General features: G+C 32.3%; 1 protein-coding gene across 1 annotated transcript; it reads left to right on the forward strand.

The window, feature by feature from the left end:
- Positions 1-13,124: 13,124 nt before the first annotated feature.
- On the forward strand, positions 13,125-16,659 carry PUX4 (plant UBX domain containing protein 4). Its single transcript, XM_016339997.3, has 4 exons — positions 13,125-13,458; positions 14,850-15,135; positions 15,425-15,520; positions 15,851-16,659. Exons 1-4 carry the CDS (start codon positions 13,313-13,315, stop codon positions 16,223-16,225), a joined length of 903 nt encoding a protein of 300 aa, XP_016195483.1. The 5' UTR covers positions 13,125-13,312; the 3' UTR covers positions 16,226-16,659.
- The last annotated feature ends 2,671 nt before the right edge of the window (positions 16,660-19,330 follow it).

The following is a 19,330-nucleotide window of genomic DNA, read 5'->3' on the forward strand; positions in this document are numbered from 1 at the left end:
CCTTAGTTGAGACAAGCCCGACAACGCAATCGCGAAGAACCTAGTTTTTGAACCGTATCGGTTAGGAGTTTTGATTCTAGTTTTCGTAAATAGTCTCAGTTTGACAAACCGAACTTGACTCATGAGAGAAGAGAGATAATAGTATAATATTATTATTATATTAGTATTAGAAGATGCTTGAATGATATTATAAGGTTACCTGGTCTGTTTTAGTTAAAAACAGGAAATCGGTTTAACCGGGTTCACAGTTTACTGATGCAGCTTAATACCAGCACTCTCTGATGACTTTAGCAATGCTAAGGTCTCATCATACATGTTCTATTCTCATAATAAATATGTTACTAGTGTCATTTATACTAGTAGCTCAGAAAATAATTTTTAGAGATGTTTTTACAAGTGTTCCGATACATCTAGTTTTAGTAGTTATACACCTGAGATATTTTAATATTATTTTAATCCACCTCCAAGCCAACCAATCACAACTCACCTTACACCCCCAAGACACTCCAAGGATGCTCATTTACTCCCTTTGGCCGAAATTAAAAGGAGAGAAAAGAGAGAAAACTTCAAGAACACTTAATCTTCAAAGCTTGATTTCTTCTGAACCAAAACTCAAATCAAAACTCTGATTTTACCAAAATGATCCTCTCAAGGCTGAAAATAAGGTGAGATGGCTGTTCTTTTTATCTTTCAATTCGGTTTTCAAGGAAACATGCTTAAACATGTGTTTTCTTGATGTTCTTCCTTAGGAATCATGCTTAACTTGACTTGAGGGCCAAGAAACGTGACTTTCCAGCAAGTATAAGGTTAGAAATCACCTCCTAACGTGCTGATAGAGATTTGGTTAGTTGAGGATTTTTGGATTTAAAGTTGTTCTTGATGTGATTTAGGAGGAAAAAGTGCTAAAGGACCACCTGAAAGTCTAACTGAATTAGGAGCAGCAAAACCAGGTAGGGTGTAACGAATTTAATCTTGATTGATTGTGTTTGAGATGTGTGATTATGATATGGTTTGGTTATGATTGAAATTGATTGCTTATATGAGTTATTCTTGGTGAAAGTTTGTTGAAATTTTGATGAAATTTGATGATATTTAAGCTATGAATGTTGTTCTTGAGAGCTGCTGGAAAAATGAACCCTAATCCTTAAATTGGAGTTCAATTTGTGTTGAAATAATGTGGGAAAGATGGGGCTTTAGTGGCTGCAATTTTATTTTGAGTTATGGTAAAAATCGGTTGCTGAAAAGACTGAAAAACGGGTAAAAACAGAGAAAGAATCTGAAGAATTTACGAAGAACATGAAGAATACTTTGAGTGTGGTGAAGAACATTTAAGAACACCTTTTAGATCTTATAAAGGGCAAGGAATTAAATATTTTGGTGTTTGAGGGGTTATTTTGTAATTTCTGAAAGTTAGGGTAGTTAAAGTAGAAATATTAAAAGTTACGGGTGGTAAAAAGTAAATTTTAAAGGTTAAAAGTAAAAGGTAAGTTAATTTTCGAAAATTAATTATAAAATAATAAATAATAATAAAATATTAAATAATAATATTTAATTAAAAATAATATTTTAATAAAAATAATAAAATAATGCGGAAAAGACAGTTTTCTGTAAGCTTTAGAAAGACAACTTTAAGTGCAGAATCTCATAATTACCTTCATAAAACACTTAGGGAGTGGTAAGAACATATTAGTGAAACTGTTTCAGTATAGACTTAATGAACCTATACTTGGGACAGGATAACTTTTCATACCGAAATTTACATAAGCTTTAAATACATACGTTAAGCAGAGAAATCAGAGTAGAGTAAATAGATAAAAGAGATGAGTAATACAACAAAGAGATATTTGTTTTGTGTACATTTGTTGCATTAAGGCAACTCCAGAGTTATTTGTTTGTTCACCTGCTGCATTGAGGCAGTCAGATAAATAGTGGTACGACCACAGAACGTTTTCCAGTGCTACACAGCTATTGAAAGCTATACCTGCAACTGATAACTTGGGATCACTTGCAGAGGATATTAATTCATACACGGCTAGAATGCCGCACCTGTAACGCAAGGATTGCTTACAAAGTATATGATTTCATACATGGCTGGAATGTCGTCACCTGTAAGGCATAGTCTACTTACAGAGGATATGACGCATACGTCGGTTAGTGAGAACTGTACCTATGCTGACTGGAAAATCATACCCGTTTCAGCTGCTTCGGGTTACGTCGGGAGCGGGTAGAAACCGACAAATGAGCTCATTACCTGCACTAGGGCTAGACATGCATCATATTTGGTTGCGCATTTCCTCTGTTATGATTGTTGTTTGAATGTGTGCTTTCTTTGTTTATATTCTATTCTCTGTGTTTGTGTTTGTGTTATTTTCTTGTATTCTTCTGTTTGTGTTCTGTTATCTGTTTTTTCTATCTTCTCTATTTATCTGTATCTTCTATTTACTGCTTTTTTTGTATTCTGCTATTTATCAGATAAACAACACAGAATTAATGAACTTAAATAATAACCCCAGCCATACTAAGAACTCCCCAGTTCTTACCCCTTCTCTCTCCCTTCCCCCTTCAGATGGAAGCATGAGTACCCCTTCGTAGTTCGCTGATGATCGTTCGCGAAAAGGATTCCGCTCTAGGTAGTCTTCTAAGTCTAGAGTGAATCCCGTTCTCTGTTTATATGTATATACTGTGAGACCAGCCAATGTCTGCACCCCGTTTGTACGTGAACTTTAACCTAAATCCTGAGTACGAGACTCCTGTTGTGTGGCTACTTGATGAGGTACCAGAGAGACGTCCTATGGCAATGTCTGATCGTGCAGAGGAGTAGCAGATGATGTTCTACCTTTTGGTGACGTTCCACCTGACTTGAGTTTTGAAGACCTAGAACGTACTTTCTCTCGCTTTAGTAGTTTAGAGGGACTAGGCGGGTATAGAGTCTAGGCTAGCCTAGGTGCCAGCTAAGGAATCTCTTGAACAGGTCAGGACCTGGGATGTTATATATATATATATATAGTTATTATCTAGCTATATCTAGGGGTGTTCTAACTAACAGTCTATACTCTAATAAAGGCTAAATCACCGAATGTTGTCTACTACTTGTGATGTATTTATGTGTGGTTGTATATAACTGTTTTATCTATTATTATTTGTGAATTGATTATAAATGATTCTGTTTATTATTTCAAACGTTTTCAAAAAAAAAAGTACCTCGCAAACTAACTACATTTTTAACAACGAATCAGGCTCATATAATAAATAATAGATAATAAATAGGACGACAAATTGGTAGCATTCAGTTTTCGGTGTGTCCTAGGCGTACTAAAAATTGGGTCGTTACAACTACCACCTCAATCTTTGTATAAAAGCTAAGCCTGTACTTATATATGGAATTGTCCTAACCTTGCCATTGTTAATTTTAACAATAAAATTCTGCATACTATAAACAACATTCTCTTTTATCCTGTGCTTGAACAATTCCAAGTCAGGCTTGCAAATGGTTGCATGTATTCTATCACCTTGCAACACATTTTGAGACACAATGAACAAAAGTTATTTACCAAACACTTTAAAAGAAGATGCAATATAAAAGAATTACTTATCCAAATACCTTCTCATCTTGCAGAACCAACTCCAAGTTAAAGACCTCCTTATCATTCCACTGGTTGAAAAACTCATACAATCGGGCAACCCCCACAACCAAAGACCAAGAAAGTTTGGTAGGATTGATATCTCTGATGAAATTTGTCTTTTCAGCCATTTTTTGAAACATATATAGTTGCAAGCACCAGCTTTATCTGGAAAAAATAACAATGTGTTTCTATATTTTTTATACGGTGTAACGTCCTAATATTTATACACATTTCTTCTTCTCTCCATCACAACGATGAGCGAGACAATCCACGTTATTAACCTCATGTCTTTTAACATGTGTGGGAAGGTTTTTTGCTTGCATATAGATTTTAAATTTGAAAGGACCTCAACTCAAGGAAGCCATGAGGGTAGCAATTTTCTTACAGGAGATACTGTGGCAACCTTGATCACTGGAAGCCATCATGGTAGAACTTTTTTAGGAGAGAAGACTGTAGCAACCTCGTTCACTGAGATGCTCTATCCGCCAGAAGCCCCCTCACCTTATGCCAATTTCTGTTTGGATGGGAACACTGTTCTTAGAGGATTGCATGAGGCTGCTTATGTGGAGTTGGTGAGATTTGTTTTAATATCATCCTGGACAGATGTCGACTATGCGGTTGCCACACATCTTCATATTCATAGAGGGAACCTGTTGTTTAATCGCGATGTGTCGTCACCAAAGATGATGGCTACTGAACTGTTTTTTGAGGGAACACTATTCGTGTGAATTTTGGAATTGTTCATCAGTTGAGTTCTCTTTTAAGCATGCCCACGTATTATCACTGAGAAGGTTTACTTATTAGCTATTGTTAGAGGGAATACTATAGCTTTCTAGTAACGTGTCATTGTGTAGAAAGCCTAGTTTTGAAGGAAACAATATTTATGTGCTTCATGGACTGAATTACATAAGTATTATGTATTAAATAGATAGTAGAAGTAGAAATTATGACAATAATAATTAAAAAAATATGATAATAATGATAATAGTTGGTCCTATTATAAAAAAAATTGTAAGAGTTTAAAATCCTCATAAATTATAAATAAAAACTTACAATATTAATTTTTGTACTATTTAACAATTTTTTTAATAAAGATATTATTCTAAAATAATTTTTTTAGAGACTAAAATATTTTATTTTTTTTAAATAATTTTGTTAGAATTAAAATATTTCTTTTTATTATAAAAATAGTCTTGTCCTTCAAAAAAATAATTAGGATTGAATCGGAGGTTTGACAAGCAAACGTATCTTCAAGGGTTTTCAATAAGGCCACCACTCAAATAAAGATCCCAAAAATAACTTTATTGTAAAGACGCCTACGTGGCAAAATCTAAACCATACATTCTAAAGCCACACTTTTCATTACAAAATATTTAAAACCATAACATTTCACAAAGAAAAGCGTCACCTAATGGAAAAAAGTAAATTAGAAGATTTAAGAGAAGAAATAATTAAATTATCAAAATTAATATATCAAAAACTAATGATTTTAACTAATGTTAACTGTAATGACACCGAATTCTTAAAATCAATACAAAATGATTTTTCTCAAAATCTTTATTTTATTATAAGTTTTATTGAAGGGCTTCAAAAACCTGAAAAAAACTTATATTTCACACGGAATTTCTAAAAAATGTTACCATGGAAATGATTCCCCACATCTTTATCATATTTTTAACCCACAATTAAATTCTATAGTAGATATGCTTGAAGAAATATTAGTGTCCATAAAATTTCAAAGAAATAAGGAAAAAGAGAATCCCAAAGAAGAAAAATTTCAAAACATAATCAACATAAAAGAATTAAAAGTAAAATCACCATTGAAATTATGAATATTGAAGAAAAATTAGAAGAAGTTACAATACTTTTTAAACAATTAAAAATGGCTCAAGAAAATAATATTATGGAATAGGGATTTCAAATAGAAGAAGAATTAGTAAATTCTGAAAATATAGAAAATGAAGAACATATCCTAGATTATTCAAGTGACGAAGAACCAGCAATTCCAATACAAGTAAAAAATGAAACTGGAACATCTGAGGATAATCAATCTCAATTTAAATGGGAAACAGGTTTTGAAAACTTTGCTTTTAAAAAGGGATTTATAAATAAAGATTCAAAATATACAAAAATATCATCAAAATACGTTTCTAAAATTCAGGAAATAGAAGGAGAAAGAATGCTCGATTTAGACTGTAAAAAGAATGAAAAAGAAATTTTCGAGAACTGGTTGAATTCCTTCTTATTAGAAGCCTTTACTAATCCAAAACTTAGTGAATTGTCTGGAAGAGATATTTGAAATTACATAGGGTTTCATACTAAAGGAACTGTAAGAGATTATTATATGACATCAATAGAAAACCAAATAATAGAAGAATTAGCAACAAAAACAATAATTTATGATAAGATATTACATATAATGATGATTCTATATAAAGAATTTTTTGGAAAAAATATTATAGATCATAGACAAGAAGTCTATAATAAAGAATATCAAGAAGCAAATAACCATTTAGCTAATATTCAGATATATGATTTATGTGATGTGGAGTCTTATATATGTGAATACAGAATACATTATTATAAATTAAAAGAAGAAGATAAAGACCATTATCTTAGTATGTATATAACAAAACTTCCATATCCTGCTAATAAATTTATAATGGGAAGATTTATAAGAGAAATAAATAGAGGGACAATTGAAAATAATTTTGGTGGAGCAACCTCTGCAATAAGAGAGGAAATAAAAGAACGTTGTATGCAAGAAGCGACTCAAAAAAGATTTGCAAATATAATTAGAATTTGCTGTCAGGATAACGAAGAGATACCTCAAAAATATGGTCTTAATAAAAATTTTCAAAGAAAAAGAAAATATCAATTTAGAAAAAGAAAATACTATCCAAACTAGAGAAAAAAGAGATATTTTAGAAAAAGAAATAACAATAAAAATAAAAAAAATGACTATTGCCCAAATAAAAAAGAAAATTGTAAGTGTTGGTATTGCCAAGAAGAGGGACACTATGCAAATGAATGTCCAAAAAAGAAGGATAAAAAGGACCTTACCAAACAATTAGAAATTGCTAAGTCTTGTTTTATGGAACCATTAGAGGAATCAGATGATAACTTAGACTATATTTTTGAATATGTCTCGGAAACAGACTCAGAGACTGAGTAATAATGCTACATTTATTACTATAAAAATAACAAAAAAGTTTTTAAATGCTTTCATAGATACTGGAGCGACACAATGCTTTGCTAGTACAAATACAAAACTTGATTGGAAAAAATTAAAGAAACCATTAAGAGTTAGAATAGCTGATAAATCAATACATAAAATTGACCAAAAGGCTGAAATGGCTGAAATATTTATTCAAAATTATAGGTTCATTGTTCCATCCATATATATGCTAGATTCTGAAATGGATTTTATCATAGGAAATAACTTTTTAAAGTTATATCATCCTTTCATTCAAGAATTAACATATATAGTTTTAAAAGCTCCACACGATTCTTCAATAAATCAAAAATCAAAACGTATAAAAATACCAACTACTACTATAGATAAGATCTTAAAATTTAAAATATTTTCTATATTAGAAACATGTTATTTAAATTTATATTTTCAGATAAATATTCCAAAAAATAATCTTGAAATAAAGATAGAAGAACTTTTGGATGAAATTTGTGCTGAAAATCCTTTAGATATTAAAAATACAAATAAAGAATTAGTAAGCGTTAAATTAAAAGATCCTACAAAAGAAATAAATGTTCCAAATAAAATTTCTTATTCCGCAAGAGACAGAGAAGAGTTCTCATTAGAATGTAAAGATCTTTTGGAAAAAGGAATTATAAGATTAAGTAAAAGTCCTCATGTGGCTCCAGCCTTTTATGTCGAAAACAATAATGAAATTAAAAGGGGAAAACGAAGAATGGTAATTAATTATAAGAAGATGAATGAAGCAACTATTGGTGATGCTCATAAACTTCCAAGAAAAGATTCTATTTTAGAAAAAATCAAAGGAGCAACTTGGTTTTCATCTCTTGATGCAAAATTAGGATATTGGCAACTTCGTTTAGACGAAGAAACAAAGAAATTAACTGCTTTTACTTGCCCAACAAAAGAATCAACAAGTGTGTTGCTCTATGAATGGAATGTATTACCATTTGGATTAAAACAAGCCCCAGGTATCTATCAAAGATTTATGAAAGAAAATCTAAAAGAATTAAATGAATTTGTTTTAGTTTACATTGATGATATATTAATTTTTACAAAACAGGATAAAAAAGATCATCTTCAAAAATTATTAATAGTTTTAGAAAGATGTAAAGAAAAATGATTAGTTCTTAGCAAAAAGAAAGCAAGAATAGCAAAACAAGAAATAGAGTTCCTCGGATTAATTCTATCCACTCAAGGAAAGCTAAAACTTCAACCAAATATTTTAGAAAAGATAAATTTATTTCCTAATAAAATAGAAGATAGAAAACAATTACAAAGATTTTTAGGATGTATAAATTATATTTCTGATCAAGAATTTTTAAAGAATATAACATAATACACTAAAAGCTTATTTCCAAAAATAAGTACTAAAAAAGAATGGAAATGGGAAAAAAAAGATAGTATGCAAATTCAAAGAGTCAAAGAATTATGTGAAAAACTTCCAGAACTTTATATTCCAGAAGAAAACGACTACTTAATAGTAGAAACAGATGCTTCAGACATAACCTGGTCAGGATGTCTAAAAGCTAAGAAAGCTATAAGAAGTTTGGAACAAGAAAAAGAATCACTAGATTCTAAATATTCCCCAAAGGAATTACTTTGCAGGTATATTTCAGGGACTTTTACTCCAACAGAACAGAGGTATACTACTCATGAAAAGGAAACTCTAGCAGCAATTAAGTCTCTTAAAAAATAGAAAATTGATTTACTACCCAGAAAATTTATATTAAGGACAGATTCAAGTTACCTAACAGGTTTCATACGATATAATCTAAAAGTTGATTATAATCATGGACGATTGGTAAGATGGCAATTATTTTTGTTACAATATCTAATAAAGATTGAATATATTAAGGGTGACAAAAATGTTATTGCAGATACATTAACAAGAGAATGGAGTTCGTCTACAACACATTAGATCAAAAAATTCAAAAATATGAGCAAGAACTCGAAAAATGCAAGCATTGTCAGCAAACAAGGACACAGATCCAATCCCTCAAGAAGGCCATTGAAGCAATGAAATCAACACAACAAGCAAAACCATCAGAGTTCAGCCAGCTAAGCATGGTGGACAAATCAGTTGAAGAAAAAATTTCAGAAAATAAAATAATTGCTGAAATTATTAAAAAATCCACCCAAGATAAAAAATATTATGTAATTTATAATGGCCCCATGAAAGGAGTATATGATGCCTGGGAAAAAGCAGCACCATTCACACATTAATCAAGGATAATTCATAAAGGAGGGTTTTTAACACTGGAAGAGGAAAATGAATCCTTCAGGAAATATGAAGCTCTTCATCCAGAGCAAACCCTAAAAAGAGCAGATAAAGCTCCAATTCAAACCCAGAGAACAGGGATAATAAGAAACATTCCTACAAGGGCTGAAATCAAGAAAAAGAAAAGGGTCTGTAGATCAAATCTCAGAGAAATCCTTAATATAGTCCTGAATTTGACTGAAAAAAAAATGGCAATTTTGGGATATTATCCTATTGCCAAAGAACAGCTAACAAAGCTGGTTATATTTCCAGATGCTTCCCCAGCTGACACTTATCAGTTTTTCCAGTATGGATTAATTGATACAATTTTAATTTTTAATGATCTAAAAATTATTAGTGAGTTTCCTGTAGGATTCGTTGATGCAATAAAGAGATTTAAAAATATGATTGACAATGTAAATCCAAGGGATGTATCCCTAAAATTTACAAACAGTCAACCTATTTTTAATGAAGAAGAAGAATGCTTGGTTCCAGCACACCAAGTAATATTCATGTCCGTCTTCCCAGGAAATTTTCAACCAATTGATCAAATTCAAGATTTAACAATTTACAGTCATGAAGGAAGACTAGCCAGCACATTAGCAAGGGTCTTTGAAAGAACTCAAAAAATAACAAAGGAATTTCACACAAGGATTAATTATAAAAGTAGAAATACTCTGCTTGTGTCCAATAAAAGAAATGAAATTGAAGAAAGAGAGATGAGACTCTTGGTGGAATTTGAATAAGTATTCTACAATTTATCTGGACTTTTAGAAAAACTTCCTGAAGGGATAAAGAGGAATCTCTACTATTTGATAAAAGACAGAGAAGACCACAAATGCCAGCTTTGTGCCTCAGAAATATCTGAAGAAAGCAATAATGAAACGGAATCAACCCACATGATAAAAGAAGAGGACAATGGATCTGAAGCCCACATGATAAAAGAAGAGGACAGTGCATCTGAAGCATCCCTCAATATTATTGTATAATGACGTAAGCGCTTAGGTCATAAGACACCAACAATGTAGCTGGTGCAAGATAATAAACAATGACGTAAGCAATGACGTTATAAGAAGGGTAAGGATGGGAATTGTCCATCAGACCCAACCATTATAAATAGATTGCTTAGGCAATTGTAAGAGGCATAAGAAAACAGAAAGCAGAAGGCTAAGAGTACTTATATGCTAGGAGAGCAAGGAGGAAGCTGTCGAGGCGATTCTGTAGTCTGACAAAGAATTCCCTTAAGGATAAATAGTTCTAAACTCCCCTCTGGAGTTAGTATCTACAATCTCCCCTCTAGAGATAAAAACACCTTATGTAAAATATACTAAATAAAGGAAGTTTTTCTCCAGAAAAGGTACATCTTCATCCTAGTCTTTTAGTTATGAATTATTTAGAAAGTTTAGAATTAATGGAAAAATCTGATTATTATAGATTAACTGCTTTATTAGATAATGAAAAACAGACTGTTCTAAAAACAGAATTAAATCTCAAATCAAATGAAAATTTTAATAAACAAAATCTTTTAAAAGAAGTCTTTAATAGAAAAAATATAATATACTATGGAAAAATTCAATTTGAAGCCCCTATAAAGATAAAATCTGCCAATGGAGAACTTGAAATAGCTTTGATAAATGATGAAGAATTGAGTAAACAGATTGAGAAAATTAAGGATCAACAAAAAAAGATCTAAAATTGGATGGATTCATATTAGTACTATACAAGTCCTAATCAAATCTACATATATGAAAGGAATTAATTCACCAATAAGTTTAGCAATCTGTGACAAAAGAATTACTGATGACCCAATAGATCAAATAATTGGAATTGTTCATGGAAATTTGGCAAACGTAAATGTTAAATTCAATGCCCATCTTGGATATGTTATACCTTTATCAACTGAAAATCTTGGAAGATCTATAAGTTTGGCTTATAAATTTCACAGAAAGAATCTAATGGAACAAGATGATGAACCATTTTCAATAACATATGCAATAAATTATGCTTTAACAAATAGCCATCATAGTATAATATTTAAAAACAGAGAAAGAATTTATATCGATGAATTATTTCAGAAAATTGTAAAAACAGAAATACCAAAATATAAAGCTATTGAAAACCCAGTTCTATTATTAAAAGAACCATCAAGAAAATTGGTATCATCAAATTTTCAAATAAGAGAATCTAAAATTAATAGCCCTTTAAGTTTATCTAAGTTAAAAATTAAAGAAGAAAATTCTGAAATAAAAGAATTAACAAAAAAGGTCAAAAAATTAAATGAAACCCTAAATACTAAATTATGGCAATAAATAAAGAAGAAATATATGTAACTTATCAAGACAAGAAACAAGAGCTCTTTGAAAGAGAAAATCGTTTGAATTATTTACAGTTTTCTGAAATAAATCAAAGAGCATTTGAAGCTCTAAAAATAATTTATGACAAGTTGAAAAGAGAAGTTGAAGAGCTAGAAAAATTAATAGAATCTCTAGAAAATAGTGATGAATCGATGATAGAGTTTGCAGAAATTCTAAAATAAATAATGAAGCATAAAAAGATTGAAAAACCAGAAAATAAAATAAAAAGGAAAAGGACGAAAAAATTAAAAAATAAAATAGAGGAGTATAAAAGGAAATTAAATAATCTTCAGATCGAAATTGATGATCTTATAATAAAAAGGATAGAAATAAGAATAAATATAAACAAGTTAGAATTAAACTTAAAAAAATTTATAAATGCCTGGAAAATCATATTATGACTTAAAAGAATTAAAGCTGTTGAAAGAAAAAATGGAGAATGAAGTTGAAAAATTAGAAAGATATTTAGAAACAAGAGAAAGTGTAGAAATAAAAGAAGTTTTTGAGGATTTAAGGAATTATATTAAAGAAAAAGACAAACAGATAAAAGATTTTATATACAGTAATCCATGCAAAAAAGAATATTATAATTCTGATAGAAATTAGAACAGAATTAAAAAAACTATAAATATGAAATCAGAATTATAAATATACATCAAGGACTAGTAATAAATGATCATATAACAAATATAAGAGAAATAGTAGAAATGGTTAATACTTTAGATTATGAAGTTGCAAATTATTTTTATCAAAATCTTCTAAATAAAGCACCACCAATTGAATCTATACAAATTATAAACTTATTCGAAGCAAAATATGAAGAGTTAGTAGACATTTCGAAAAAGAAATTAAAAGAAAAGTTGAAATTGAAAAATTGGTATCAGAACCAAATTAACGATTAAGGGTAACACTCTCTTTTTAAGCAACACTTTTAATAATACGCTTTTAAATCAATAACAACCACAAAATGAAAAACGTCTTTACAAAAAGATGAAAAAGGCAACTTTATAATAGTAGCCACCTTTCAATAATGTATGAAGAGTAGCATGAGTATGCCGAAGTTCTTTCTGTAGTATTATTTTCTAGTTGAAGAAAATCTGTATATTTGTTTTTTTTTTTCATCCAATTAATATTAATTGCTTGGTTATATGCACATACAATGCATCATTATGTTTTTGAAGGATTCTACCATACTACGATTTAAATTTTTTGTGATACAAGTATTATTATGTTTTAAACTTTAATCTGTTTGGATAATTAAAATGGAATAGTACTTGGAAATTGGATTTTATATATGTATATGTGTATGTATGTATGTATGTATGTATGTATGTGTTGGAATGACTAAATTCATGAATTGATTTGGTTTAAAAATATTTCTTCTGGAAATTTTTTGTAACATTTGACTTGATTCAAAAATCATTATTGCCATTAAAATACACAAGAATCATTAAACACAGATTTTACTTCAGGGTAAATTGTCTTCAACTTGTAACAGAAAGCTAGTTGATGCTTTATCCTATTATTTTAGCAGAGTCCTATTTGAAACTTTTTAGTTGAATTCTATTTCTATTGGTCATTTAGTAATTAGTACTACTTAGGTTATTAGGTTTGGTTGATTAATAAAATTATGATACAATAAAAATAGAAAAATAAATATATAAATATTTTGTGATAAGAGCCAGCTGGCAACTGGCAAGAACGCAAACCGCAAAGCAAAGTAAACGGCGTCGTATCAATCCGTCCACATAAAGATATTCGCCGTGCGACACGATAAACTGAACTACTCCTACAATCAACGATATATTGATTCTCTTCTCTCTTCGGTAGCAGAAGGAACAAAGCGAAAGAAAGAAAATCAATGGCGTCCAAGGACAAGAAACCATCAAATCCCTCCTCCAGCAGAGCTGGAAGAATCCGTACACTCTCCGATCTCAACCGCCCGTCCGTTGACTCCGACTCCGACTCCGATGAACCTCAGGAGTATTACACCGGCGGCGAGAAGAGGTAATATTATTATTATTGTTGTTGTTGTTTTAATTTAAAAAAAAAAAAAAAAACTCAACTTTTCCAATTCCCTTGGTGTTTTTGGGTATTCGGCACATGTAGATGTAGGATAGGAAACCATTCTATTGAGTTAATTACAGTTTGCAAGTAGATTGGCTTTAATTGGTGATAATATCATTAGCAGTTGATTTCTGTTGTGTGTTGCGTGATACCACATCGTAATTTTGCATTGTTGTAGTTCATCTACTGCTAGCTGGCTCTGTATAGTTAGCAACTGTTAAGTTCTTAGGTCCATGATGTAGCTTAATATCTATGAACATTTTCTATTAGCTTGCCAATTATTGCTCTTGGGATCATCAAAGACTTTGACACTATTCAGAGTGCAAGATTGAATTCTGCCAACCGTAGCCTGACTTATGTATAACTGAAGTGAGAGTTGCAATCGTGCTGCCATAGTACTGTTTTTCTTCCCATGATTAGGTGCCCTTATACTTCAGTCTATGTTGTCATGACTGTAGACTAAGGCTGTTGCTTGTTTTGCTGTTTGAGTAATGTTACCTTCTCCCTCTTGTTGATGCTGTACATGTGAACTTTAGGGTTGCCTGGTTGAAAGATAAAGCCTTAAACTGCATATAGCAGAAAATCTTTTCTGATTAAAGATAATTGAAAAAATTGAGGGGTATCCACTTGTTGTGGATCTCTTGGTAGAAGTATGCTTTAGACTTCAATCATACTGAATTCTTTGGATTTTGCACAAAATCATCTCTTGGCGAAGGTGTTTGAAATTTGCCTCAAGATGTTAAAAGCAGTAAAATCACGCTTTTGATAATTGATGTTATGCAATGTTGGGTTTGTCTTGTTCATTTCTTATATCCCCTTTATGTTCATGAGCACTGTTGCTCATCCTAACCTCAACGATGTTGTTTCTGTTTTGTGGCAACTGTAGAGTCTATAATAACTTGTGTGAAGCTTTGCATCATGACTACAAGCATTGTTGATGTGATTGTTTAAGCTACTTAATGCTTATTCTGTTGGTGACTAGTTATTTTAAATTTGATGTTGAACATATGTCTATATTTTGAGGCCATCTCTATTACAGTATGCAGGATATTCACGTTTAGGCTTTGCTTCTATGCTTAAGTATTTTGAGAACCATGAGCATTCTTTAGTGAAAGCTCACTCTTGACCACCTTTGATTAGGAGTTATTGTACTTGGGCTCTCTTATTTTTCTCTTAAAAAGCTGTATGGTCTGTTTATTTAATTAAGTGGGATTGGATTATAAACAAGTACAACTTACAATGAATAAATATATGTCTCAATCATATATTAAGTTGGTTTTGTTATTTGGAAGTTTCCTATTGAATTTAAATATTATACATTGCATCTCCAGTGGAATGCTTGTCCAGGATCCCTCAAAGGGTAATGACGTGGATGCAATTTTCAATCAAGCAAGGCAACTTGGAGCTGTAGAAAGGCCTATTGATCAACTTCAGGAGCCACCAAGGTCAACAAGCTTTACTGGAACTGGCAGGTTACTCTCAGGGGAAACTGTACAATCTGCTTCTCAGCAACCCGAGGCTGTTGTTCATAACATTGTTTTTTGGACTAATGGTTTCACCGTAAATGATGGGCCTTTGAGGAGTTTGGATGACCCTGAAAATGCTTCATTTTTAGAGGTAACTGTTACTATAGTTCTGCATTCATAAATGGATTGGAATCGACAAACATATGAAGCAATGAGTTTGTATATGGTCAGGAAAAGAAAAAGAAAAAAGAAAAATAAAACCTTGTGACTATTATTCAGGGAATAATGTCATATTTCAAAAGTTTCTAAGAAATCCAGCATAACTAGTACTATACAGGAATGGTCCAGAGATCTGTTTGGGCTACTAACACCATTACTTTCTTCTTGAATATGTCACTAATTTCATTGTGTTAAATGATATTTGTTATGTTTGAATGCAGAGCATAAAAAAATCCGAGTGTCCAAAAGAGCTTGAACCTGCAGATAGGAGGTCGTCTGTCAATGTTAATCTCATAAGGAGGAATGAGAAGTATCCTGTGAGTTTTTAAGTTTGAGTTCGTAGTTATTTGTCTCTTATATTTAGTATAAAACCAGGATGAATTTGGTTACTTTTGTAGATATAAAACTTCTGCAGATTTTTATTTCTTTATTTTTATACACTAAGATACTATGTGTCAATGAACAAAGCAAAATTTTACCCCTCTACTTCACTACTAAAACAGGATGAATTCAACTGAATTTGTTGGTTCTATTTTTTCGGAAGAGTTGCATTTTGAAATGCTATCCATTCTTTTGTGTGTGTGGATTTTGATGTTTGAGATTATAATTGTATGTGGAGTTTTATATCTCTTTTTGCACACCTGTAGGAACCCGAGAAGCGTCATGTTGCATTTCAAGGTTTGGGAAGAACTCTAGGAAGCAGCTCTTCTTCAGGGTCACCAGAGCCAAGCTCAACTCCTCCCAACACTGCTCCAACCCCTTCTGCCGGCCTGGTGGTGGATCAGTCATTGCCAACAACCTCAATACAGCTCAGGTTGGCCGATGGAACCCGCTTGATATCACGTTTCAATTATCACCACACGATTGGCGACATCCGTGGCTTCATTAACGCCTCTAGACCTGGGGGTGCGGGTAATTATCAACTTCAGGTGATGGGTTTCCCTCCAAAGCTTCTCTCCGACGAAACTCAGTCTATAGAGCAGGCAGGACTGGCAAATTCGGTTGTCATCCAGAAATTCTAGCAGCTGTACAAAGGCTGCTGCTACGTCACAGGGGTCTTTACTGGCATAAATGCTGCTGTATTAATGTGAACCAGTTTTCTACTGATAGAACCTATCAGGGTTTTTCCATAGTGAGTTTTGATGAGGGATTTTGGCGTGGTGTCCTTTAACTGTCATTATCAAAAGAAACAGGGTGGGTGCGGGTTCATATTTTCTTGTTGCCTAAAATTTTATGATGTTTTCTGTTGCTTTAGGTTCAGTTAGATGGCTTGGCTTTTCGGCCCAAATGTATGTGGAAAAGGGTATCATAATTGTGTTTTTGCTATCAACTTGCTGAGCCTAATGGCTGAATTTTGAAGTATACATTGAACACTTGGTTGAACTCGAAATCTAGGATAGCCCTCGGATTGCGGAGGTACATCAATCTTGGAAATAATATAAGTTGCCTCATATAATCGTTGAGTAATGTGATCTGCATGCATATCCTTTAGTATGCTAGAAAAATACTGATATTACGCGTCGCGTATCTTGCACGTAAATCGTAATTGTTCCACATTGCGAGCTTTTTCCATTCGTTAATGGAAGAGAGAAATTACGAAAGAGCCAATAACAGTTAACAGAAAGGGATAATGACGTAGGCAGCAATTCTTGTAATCTTGCTTGGGTCCCAATGATGGATGTAGTGACATCTTAGTCCAGCACGAAATGGTGCAATCCTGCATAAAAAATGTTCTGTATAAATACGTGTATTTTTTTTCACATTTTAAAAATATATTTTATATTTAACATGTATTTTATTCGTAGTTGATTCTGCTTGGTTGCGTGACAAGAGAAGAATGTTGTTACAGCCCACCATCAGTTACCGGTTCCTCTAAGATTGTAATCAAAATCCTAAACGCTTCTCTTTCATCCAACTCGTCAAAGATTAGCATTTGCTCACTATGTAACAAATAAATTAAACCATCGTATCTTAGAAGAATGTCGAAACACTATCTTGTCTTAACACCAAAGGTTATCCTTAGGATAAAAAGATTCAAAGGCATGTCTTGTGCCCTTCCACTTAATCAAAAGCTAAATATGCCTTTTAGAAAGCAAGATTTGCTGTATTGGAATTTAATTCAATTTTCAAAAAAGAAATAAAAGAACGGTGACTGCTGCCGTGTCTAAAAATATAGTCTCTAAACAACTTAAATATTAGGTTAAGAAAAAAGTTAATTTTAATTTTAAAAATTAATTTTAAATTAATTAGATTTAATCATAATTTTAAATTCTTTTTTTGTTGCAACCGCTCTCTCACAATCCTGTGCCATGTATTGCGATTTTGGTGTCTTCGCAGCTGCTGTCTCGTTTCTTATTAACTAAGTCGAATGTTTATTTTACTATATATGCGGATGGTTCTTTTTATTCTAAAATAGATGTTTATTTGGGTATACCATTGATATTTTATTTGATTTGCTTGATTTTGCATGCACATGCTCCGCAGGATGTGCATTTTATTATGTATGCGGATAGTTCTTTAGATGTTTATTTGGGTCATACTATTTGAGTAAACGAAGCAAAGTGGCACGCGATAGAAGTGGCGAAAACACGACGCAACAACGTGGAAGTAAGGGGCAGAGGTGCAACATTGGAGCACCGACGGAACAAGGCCTCTGGCTCGACAACGGTGCCACGTCACGGAGGAAAAAAGAAGGCGAGCAGCGACAGCATTGCTTGCAGGGAGAACAGGGGGTGGCGCAACGCATGGGAGAAGAAGATGCAGTGGCAGCGTTGAGAGCAGGGGGCGCGACGCAGGAAAGAAGAAGGTGCAGCGGCAGCATCGATTGCAGGGAGCACAAGAGCGGCGCTACGCATGGGAGAAGAAGGTGCAGCAGTGGTGCGACGTGTTGCTTCTTCAGAGTTCAGATGGTGGCGGCGGCGGTAAGGTGCGTTGGTGACGGCGTGACAGAAAAGAGGAAATGAAGCAGCTGCGTTTAAAGGAGAGAGAGATGGAAGGTGAGAGGCTAGGGTTGTGGTGGATAAATGGAGTAGAATGTTTTTTTATTTTAGTGGACCTGGAGTGCAGCACATTGTTTATGTTATTCACACCCCTTATTATTTACCTAACAGAACTCAGTGTCTAAAAATATAGGGGAAGTAGGGTTGTTAAATGGGTCAGGCCAGCCCGTTTAGGTCTAGACTATTTAGCCCACGAGTTATACGAGCTAGTCCATTTAAACATATTTTGTTTGCGGGCCAAGATTTTATAGCCCAAACCTTTTACGGCAAGTCCGACGGATTATATGAGCTAGCCTGTTTATTTGTTGGCTTTTTTTATTTTTTGAAAAAAAAAAACTTACAAAAGTTCAATTTTAAGGAAAAAAATTTTGTTGTATATTTTTGGACAAGAAAAATCTTGTATGGCACCAAAAAAAAATTAAAATTCCAGTAAACAACTAAACACATTTGCTATTAGTTTTTTTTACATATTGCACATTTGATTTGAGTAACTATTATGCTCTAAATTTGTTCTTTTAACTCAAAACATAATTACATTCACATCCAATTAGTGATTTCATATTTTTAATTAAAGGAGTATTCTAATTCCCCTCACATAGTTAACAAAATATTATAAACCAATAACAACATCACAATTCTATCAAAAAAATCACACAAAAGTAAAAAAAAAAAAGTATTTGATAGATTACATAGCATGCAAATATATTATAAAAGTAACAAACAATGTAATCCTAAAATTTTTAATCCAATCTACCAAATTAGTCAATACCTACAATGAAAAGAAAAATAAATATCAGCTACAGCAGTGTTTCGAGAAAATATCTTAGTATCAGGATTCAGGTACTTAAAAATATTCCTAGTTCTTCTATACTCAACAAATGAGAAAGGCAAATCATGTTCTATGATTGCTATTGCAATTAATTCACAAAAAATCACAGGATCAACTTGCCTAACTCTTAACCTCCTAGCTTCATCAAGCATCATTTTTTCCAAATCATAAAATTTAGGGAGTTCACGATATACAGGGATGTGTCGTCTCAATGTAGAGGTACCATGAGTACTATCCTCACCTTTGTATTCTTTTTCACACCCTTTACATTTGCATTTTGCTTTGCCATCTTTCCCAAC

This window comes from Arachis ipaensis, chromosome B1 (assembly GCF_059453495.1).
Source record: "Arachis ipaensis isolate K30076 ecotype BB chromosome B1, ASM5945349v1, whole genome shotgun sequence".
NCBI lineage: Eukaryota > Viridiplantae > Streptophyta > Magnoliopsida > Fabales > Fabaceae > Arachis > Arachis ipaensis.